Genomic DNA, 8,893 nt, shown 5'->3' with positions numbered 1-8,893 from the left:
AAGAGCCTCCGAAGCGGGGAAGCGGGCTGCGGCGAGGGACGGAGGAGGAGGAAGAGGAGGAAGAAGAGGGAGAGGAAAGTTGTGGCCTAAGAGAGATGAGGCAGCTCTGGAGACGGGCATCCCCAGTGGCCATCTGCGGATCTGGATTCCCCCGCCGGTCCCTGCTCGCAGATCCAAGCCATGGAGCCGCGAGGGAGCGCCCCGAAGGGCTGCGGCGACCCTCCCGGGACTGAATGGATCGTTTTCCGCTTCCCCTTCTAACTAAGCCCCGGCGCGAGTTGCAGGGGTCGCGAGGGCGGAAAGCCAGGGCTCTCTCGCAGGCTGCGGTCGGACGCCTCCGCCTCGGGGAGGCGGCAACCGCTGCCGCCGCCGCCGCCCGTCGGGGCTCTCTCCGCCCTGGCTGATGTCGACTTTGGGAGCCCCCACGGCGCCTGGAGTGACCGGAGAGCCCTCCAACTTGTATGGCTGACGGAGGGAGAGGGGCCGGCTGGAGAGGAGCGGCTAGCATCGGAGAAGGCGGCGGCGGCGGCGGAGGTGCCACGGCGGCGGGGGGGACGGGGGCTTCTGGTGGCGCGCCGGGCAGCTGGCTCTCCCGTGATGTGGAGACTGAGCGTGTGGTGGCTCCTGAGCAGGGTCTGTCTGTTGCTCCTGCCGCCCTGCGCCCTGGTGCTGGCCCGGGTGCCGGTCTCCTCGTGCCACCCGCAGCCCTGCCAAATCCTCAAGCGGATCGGGCACACGGTGAGGATCGGGGCGGCGCACCTGCAGCCCTGGGCTGCCGCGGCTGCCCCTCGAGCTGGAGGGGCGCCGCATGCTCTCCCGCCGGCAGAGGAAGCGGGGCTGGCGCCCGAAGTTGCGCGCCAGGCGGCGGAATGGACGGGCGCCCAGGGCTCGCCGGAGCGGTGGCGGGCGGCGAGCAGCCTGAAGAGCCGCGCGCGGTCGGGCGCGGGGAACCTGATCGGCCCCGAGAGTCCGGACGCGGCGCTGCTGCCCAGGGAGGCGCTCCTGCTGGCCGTGGAGAGCCTCAACCGCGTCCAGGGGCTGCTGCCTTACAACCTGTCCCTGGAGGTCGTGATGGCCATCGAGGCCGGGCTGGGCGATCTACCTCTCTTCCCGTTCTCTTCGCCCAGCGCCTCCTGGAGCAACGACCCCGTCTCCTTCTTGCAGAGCGTCTGCCACACCGTGGTGGTGCAAGGGGTCTCGGCCATCCTCGCCTTCCCCCAGAGCAGGAGCGAGATGCTGCAGGTAGACTTCGTCGCCACCGCGCTGCGCATCCCGGTGGTCAGCATCGTGCTCAACGAGTTCCCTAGAAAGAGCCAGGTAACGGGAGAGGGACTGAGCGCCGCGGGGAGGCGAGGCGAGGGGAGGGGCGGGGAGGGGGGCCTGGTGGCGGCGGCGGGTCTCATGCCGCCGCCAAGGTGCGCGAGAAGGTGGCGAAGGGGAGGGGAGCGGGTGGCCCGGAGCCGAGATTAGTATGTAAGACCTGCGGGCGAGAAAGCTGGAGGGGGGCGGCGCCAGTGGAAGGGGCGAGTGCAGTTGGCCAAGCTGCGCGGAGCGATCAGCGCCACGGACAGCGCGCGTCCGACCTGGCGGGCTCCGCTCAGGCAGCGAGATACGAGCGCCTTTTCCCTCCGCCGGGAGCATCGCTCCTCTTGGCAAAGTTGCTCCGGAGTGGGGCGGCTCTTCCCGCCCCCCCCCTCCGGCTCCGTGGAAGAAGTACGCTAGAGAGGCTGCAAAGATATCTCCGCATCCTCTGAACAAACTTTCCGTATGCTTGAAAGAGCCTGCCTAGCGGCTCACTTCACCTGTTCTCAAAGAAGCTCGGAGGGGGAGCCAAGATATCGAAACAAGTTTCACAGATGCAGCACGATCCATGTTTTGCTTACTTTGTTCTGAACATCTGTGCCTGATGGAGACCCTTGTGTGATTCTAAAGCTCACTGAACTGTTAAAGAACCGCCGTTCTCAGTGGTCCCATTCCTACAAGATCATGCAGTCTTGGAAAGGAAAAACAGTTTTGTTCCTTCCTGTGTGTGCAGTTATATGCACGCTTGTCTGCATTGATTTGTGTGTAAATACACAAGAAGACATACAGGTAGGGGAGTCAAATTCCCATTTCTGAGATGCTTAAACAGTTGCTATTGCTAAAAGTAATAATTCTTTTTTTAACCACTTCTCTACTTCCAAGGCATTGCACAAGTCTTATTCAGCTAAGCAACTTCCAGCTATGCTTTAGAAGGAGAACTTCCCTACTTCTTTGCTTTGCATTTAGGATCCAGGGACCTGGTCAGCCAATAGGCCAAAGATCAGTTCAATAACCCATAAGTCTTGGGACACAGAAATTAGATAAGAACTGACACCTTCTTATGCTTTGTGAAAAAATCCATTTCCCTCTTCATTTAGCTCACTGCAGGCTGTATTCTTAAACCTAAAAGGGCAATTCAGAGTTAGAGAAATCTATTTTCCCCCACATAAAGAAGTGAGGCATAAAGGAATGAACAGTGCAGTCTCATGCATGTCTATTCAGAAGAAAACCTTCTTACTCTCAGCTCAGTATTTGTAGATCTGCCTAAGATTGCTATCCTGTGTCTATGGGTGTGACACCCATTTCATTCAGTGGGACTATTTCCAAAGTATATATATATATAGGATTGAGTTCAGAGGACTATACCTAATGGCGCTCGCTCGCTCGCTCGCTCTCTCTCTCCCTGTGTGTGTGTGTTAACAAAAACATGAAGGAGTAAGGATTGAAATCTGAGGGTTGCATGGCAAGAACTCTGCAAGCTTTTGCATATATGGATGTTTTAGCCAGAAGGGATCCCCACAGTCATCTAGTCCATCTAGTTCTGACACAGGAAATGCATTATGACAGCATCCTTAATAGGTTGCCATCCACCTTCTGCTTAAAAAGCTTTAGCAAAGGAAACATACCCAATTCCATCAACCTTTCCTCATAGGTTTGCTCCTCATCACCAAAGATGGCAGATGATGCCATCTTTGTCCTTTCGCTAGACACCTTCCAGTTTCTCAATGTCTTTCTTAAACTGTGGTACCCTGAGCTGGACCAAATACACCAGCGAGGCCTACCCAAAGCAGACTTCAATGATGCCGTTCATTCTGTTGATCTGGACTCTGTTCTTCTTGCATTTGCCTTTTCTGCTGCTGCACCTCTATCCTAACTCATGCTTAGCTTGTGGTCTGCCCAAACTCCGGTATAAGCATCCCCTGGATCCTTTTAATATATATTGCTATCAAGCCGGATGATACCCACCCTGCACTTATGCACCTGACTCTTCCTATCTAAATGCATAAGTTCACATTTCTTTCCACCATCGTTTGTTCCACTACTTTTGGCCCACTTCTCCATCCCATTCAGAGTTTCTTGGATGTTCTTTTTCTGTCTGCTACAATATTAGCTCTCCCTCACCTTCTGGACTCACCTGCAGATAGACTGAGCATCCCCTCTATTACAGTCATTTATACCAAGAACACTGGACCCAGGACACCTCACTTGTCACTTCTCTCTAGGTTGATGTTTTTCTTCTTTTTGCATTTCCATATACTGTTCACATCTATTTTTAACTTACCTGCAGGTGACATATTTATAGCTTTGGTGTTTTTAAAAAAATGAAAGAAAACTGTGCGAATGTGCTTTTTTAGTATTGGGAAACGTGTGCCATTTGTGACGTGCCTTTTTTGAGGTGCCAAGCCATGCTGAATGCAGCTCGCCATTCTTCTGTTTCAGCTTGCTAGTTCCTTGCCTCCTACTTGTTTGTAATCCCAGGTATGCAGCAAAAATGAGCCTCTACCTTACTCACATACATGGCTGATGGGCTGTATTTAGCTTGGTGGATTGTGGGTTATAAAGATCTGAAGATCTGGATTGAGGGTTATGAGGATCTGCATAGAAGTCACAGTCCTATCACTCTTTGTCTCTCTCTCTCTCTCTGTCTCTCTCTCTGTCTCTCTCTCTCACACACACACACACACACAAACTTGAAGGGAGAAATGGCCACAAACAGACATTGAACATTGTCTAGGGGTGGCATGATAGACATACTAAATCAGGGGATAAAGGATTTTCCCTCTGGAACGTCTTGGCTAATTATTCAAGGTATGAGGAAGACTTACCAATTCTAATAGAGGTATGTAACCTCCTTCAGCCTGGGGGTCACATATGGCCCTCTCAACCCTTTGGAGTGGCCTTAACCACCCTCAAAATTTGGAAAACCCCTAATTCTAATATTAGTCTAAAAATAATATAACATCTGGATCTCCTAAGGGGTGCTAAAAGGCTTAGAATGTTTTGATCTTTTGGAGACTCTGTAGGTTCTATTACTGGTATGTAGCTTCTATTTTTTTTACTTTTTAGTGTTCTATAGTAACTATGGGTACAATTTATTTTAGGTTTGTTTTTTTTATTCCTTCCCTCTCCAAGTTTTGGCACCTGTAGGGTGTGCAATGGTGGTGGGATCTGGGGGATGAAAATGGCCTCTGTACCTTCCAAGGTTGCCCACCCCTTGACTTAGACATATCTTTGGTTTGGTGTTGTTGTTAGTCATGAAGTCATGTCCGACCCATTGTGACCCCATGGACAACACTCCTCCAGGCCTTCCTGTCCTCCACCATCTCTCTGAGTCCACTTAAGCTCACGCCAACTGCTTCAGTGACTCCATCTAGCCACCTCATTCTCTGGTATATAAATCAAAATAATAATGAAGATAATTTGGGGAAAGGACAGGCTACAGAAGATGCATGCCACATGGAGTGAGCTAAAGTATTGGGATCAATATGCAAGGGTGTAAGAAATTGTATTTTAAATGGTTACGGAACCAACCTGATGACCTGCTGTTAAAAATAGCACAGTGTTGGTGCATGCCTGGCCTCCAGAGACAGTTCCATCAAAGAAGGACACCTGGTCTGCCTCAGCTGGACCATAGGTCCATGAAGAACCCCTAGGAACATGTCACCTGAGTGACCAGGCAGGCTTTGAAGGGAGGAGGAGCCTTCTCAGAGTTCAAGATCAGATGGTTGTTTGTCTCATGTGCTTCAGGATAATCACAGTACCCACACTAGAGAAACTGCTCAATAAGGAAGGGCTTTCTCTAGAGTTGGCTTGAACCACATCACTTCATAGAAATATGACACTGCTGGATTCCCACATGACTCAGTGGCAACTACTTTGTCACGAAACTGCATGAACTAGGCTGGTCTAAGCATTAAAGTAGTAAGGCTGAGGTGACAGAAACTCAGACTGTACTATTTTAAGGTGTGTGTGTGTGTGTGTGTGTAGAAAGTGGGCCCACCCCTTATCAGGTGTGCCCTGAGAAGACATGGGCACTAATTCTGAGTCAAACAAGGCAGGGGAAGGTGTAGACCAAGGGTGTAGGAGCAGGAAATAGTCAAGAATAGCTGAAACAGGGGAGGAAACATGTTTTCCAATTCATCTTTCAGAGGACAGTCAAGCTGGGTCCTCCAACCCAATGGGAATGCAGGCTTCCTACAAAGAGAAGGTGAGGGTGAGAACACAAAATCCAAGAGTCAAGCATCAGATGAAAAGGGAGGGATAACGCAGGTTCGCACAGTGCTTAAAGCATCTTGCAGCCAGGGAGTTGCCTCTGTGGAAGAACCCACCTTGGGTGGGAGGACTTGGCACACTGCTTAGAGTTTGTGGCAACTCCTTTTAACCATGTTCTGGCCCAGAGAACTAGCTGAAGCTCATGAGGTACGGCTTTTGCAAAGCCTGCCTGGAGCTTTGGCATCTTTGGGCTGCATGAGGATGCTGTCCGCAGCCCGAGGCGAACTCTGCTTGTGTGCAGTTTGTGTAATAAAGGCAACTGGCTAGAAATATGGTGGCAGGAAAGAGTGGCTGGGGCTGGCCATGCATCTTGTTTGTGCATGGTTGGAATACTGCAGCAAGGTGTTCTTCTTCTGCCCTTTACAGCAGGGAATCAGAACCTCTTTCAGCCCAGGGGCTGAACTCTTCTTTGGGGGAAGCTTTCCAGCAGGGGGAGCTTCCCCACCAGAAGGCACATCCAGTCCTCAAGGGGCCCAGTTCTGGCTCTCTGAAGTTCCTGAGAAAGCCACACAATCTTCTTTCGTCTCCCACCTTTCCCGCAGCCACGGAGTGTTTGATTTTCTGACTTTGGTGCAGATTTCCCCCCATTCTAGAAGGCTGAAAGCCTCTCCTAAGGCTGAACCAGTGTAAGAGCTGTAAGATGCAATGGGCAGACATTTCTGGGTGTTTGACCCCGCCCCCTTTGGCCCCGCCCACTGGCACAATGTTGCTGCCAAGAATGCGCACTCACCCCACTCTGCCCAGAAATAGATTCCATGATCCAGAGAAACCCAAAGGAGTTCCAGCTTCCTTGCTGGAAGTTGCCCTGTCCTTGCCTCCTGCAGCAAAGCAGCAGCTGCCACTGCCTGTTATCCGGGGGCGGTGAGAAACCCATTCTCCTGTTCCAGCCTGATCTCTTAGCGGATTCACTGAGTGAAGCCTTTTTCAGATACAAAGGAGAAGCTGCGGGACACACATAGTGCCAAGATCAAGGCAAAGTCGATTCTGCCGCCTGGGGAGTGCAGCTGAGGTCCACAGAGCACAGGGCTTGTGTCGCTCCAGCAGCAGATAGAAAACCTGAAGCTTGAGCTTCTGCTCAGATCCAGCTGCAAAGCCAAAGCCAGTCCTTCAGCTTCCTGAGGAGCCCTCATGCTTCCAAGGGAGCCACTTACGATTTGGAAGCCCAGTTTTTTTTTTTGTATCCTCAAGTGTGTGCACCTGGTTGACAAGAAGATACCTGGGCCTTCCTCTTCGGACAGCAAGGCCCCCTTGGGTTGGCAGGTCACCTGGCCTCCTCCTCAGACACCACAGGTGAAGTGAGTGAATTGGGAGACTCCTCCATGGGTGCCTCAGAGATGATGGTCTCCAAAAGGCCAGAAGTAGCCTTGTTGGGTGGGGCTGAGGCTGCCCATAGGAATGCTGGAGTCCAGGAGGCCTGCTGAGGTCTTCAATCTCTTCCCCCAAGAAGAAGACATGCTGTCCTAAGTCCAGATCAGCCATGGCACCTTTATGCAGTGTAGGGATGCAGCTGAAGGACTTTTCCAGAGAACAGTGGTCCTCAGTCAAACCTTTGTACTCCATCCCTAGGCACACTGAGCAGGGCAACAGCGCTCCAGTGGGGAATTTCATTTTGCTGTTAAGAGGTAAGGAAGACACACCTGACCACCTGGATCAAACATGCCTTGCACAAGGTGCGTCATGATTCTGTGCAAACACAAAGGTAATTTAGGGTTTGGTACCAGATTCAGAATTGAATGAACAAGGGATCTCAAATTTGTTTTGCTCTAAGCAATTCTCTAATCCTTAAGGCTATGGAGAGATGAGAGTAATGACTGCTGAATCTCAAGCGCAGTCTGCGTGTGATACAGGAATCCAGGAATAGAATATCCCACTTAAAATGAAATGGTAAACACAAACATACACACACACTTTGGGGACCCTAATTCAGATCAGGGCCAATATAAAAGAAGAGGGGTTTTTCCCACCTTGCTCTCAGCACTTTTTTCCTACTTTAAGTCACCTCCCCAAAAATGGTGATTTGCCCCATAGAAAGCAAACATAAAGGTACCCAAGTGCTCCTTACCCACCCCACAAACCCCACAGTCCCAAGCTGCCCTCCTTTCATAAAAGAACAACTGAAAAGAAAATTGGGGGGGGGGGGGATCTTGCTTTAGACAATTGTGACAGCTGACAATTATACTGGAAGAGTCCCCAAATGCCAAAATTAAGGGAATGGTACATGCATGCACTTGATGGGTAAACCAGGGCATAGGGAATTCAGTTCCCTTTGAAAAAGAGTGGAATTTGCAGATATTTTACACAAGGATGAACAGATATTGTTAAATCCATTCTGTCCATGTTTTGAGAATTGTCAGATGTCTTTTGTTTCACTGTAGATTGAGGGAATCTGATGTTTTTAACATATTTTTGTTCTGTGTGTGCAAATTTGCATTAGCACTAATTTGCATGTGTGCTAATGCATATTATCACACTAGAGCATGGTGCATCAGCATAATGCACACTCAGGCAACTGTGCTAATGAGCATTAGTTAAAGCAAATGAAATCCACCCAATCCTGCAAAAAAACAAAAATCAGTCTGCAGATTTATGGCATCTGCATAATTTAGGGAAAGCCCCTTCACTGTAGAATGCACCAGTCTGATTCATAGAAATCTAAACTTGTTTTAATCCATTGTGGATTTCTCCAGCCTCCCTAGCTGGCAAAGAATTGCAGTGCAAGCTGAGATAACAGGTACTGAGCCAGGAAAAGAAATGAGGTGACACTTTTAAAAGGCCATTGCAGACCCATGTCAACACAGAAGACTGCAAGGGTGATACCAGATGGGAACTATCAGATAGAACTGCCTGATTTTCTTCTCTACCCACCCTCCATAAGATTTATTTGGTAATGTCTACTGACAATAAATCCAAACACTGTTATTACCAAAGGAAGGTTTCTTACTTCCTGACGTCCATTTGGAAAGAATAAATAATACGTCTGAACAAATGCTGCAATTTGAAGCAATCATTTAGCAAAGGACTTTGCGATTTTCTTTGATAATAGCACTCGTTGCTTTGAAGATCTGACAAGGAATTGTTCTGGAGAGAGAACGGTTTGCAACTGACAGTAAAGCAATGTCCAGGGTCTCTTTAACTATATACACAGAGGCACAGTATACAATTTAATCTTTAGATTGCAAGCCTCTGTTTCCCATACACAATAATTGCAAGTGCAAGAAAGACATGCCAGTTTAAATATGATATAGAATACAAAATGAAGACTGCAATTCAGTCTCCATGTACTTAGCAGTAAGACCTTCTGAACTCAGTGGGACTTTCT

General features: G+C 49.8%; 1 protein-coding gene across 1 annotated transcript in view; it reads left to right on the top strand.

Annotated features, from left to right (window-relative positions):
* Positions 1-597: 597 nt before the first annotated feature.
* GRIN3A (glutamate ionotropic receptor NMDA type subunit 3A) overlaps positions 598-8,893 on the top strand; it is a 103,724-nt gene continuing 95,428 nt past the window's right edge. Inside the window, exon 1 of the mRNA XM_044452460.1 lies at positions 598-1,317. Coding sequence (XP_044308395.1) covers positions 598-1,317 — 720 coding nt within the window. The remainder of the gene's footprint in view (positions 1,318-8,893) is intronic.

This window comes from Varanus komodoensis, unplaced genomic scaffold (genome assembly GCF_004798865.1).
Source record: "Varanus komodoensis strain SLA01 unplaced genomic scaffold, ASM479886v1 scaffold72, whole genome shotgun sequence".
NCBI lineage: Eukaryota > Metazoa > Chordata > Lepidosauria > Squamata > Varanidae > Varanus > Varanus komodoensis.
This window is presented reverse-complemented; position numbering and strand designations above follow the sequence as displayed.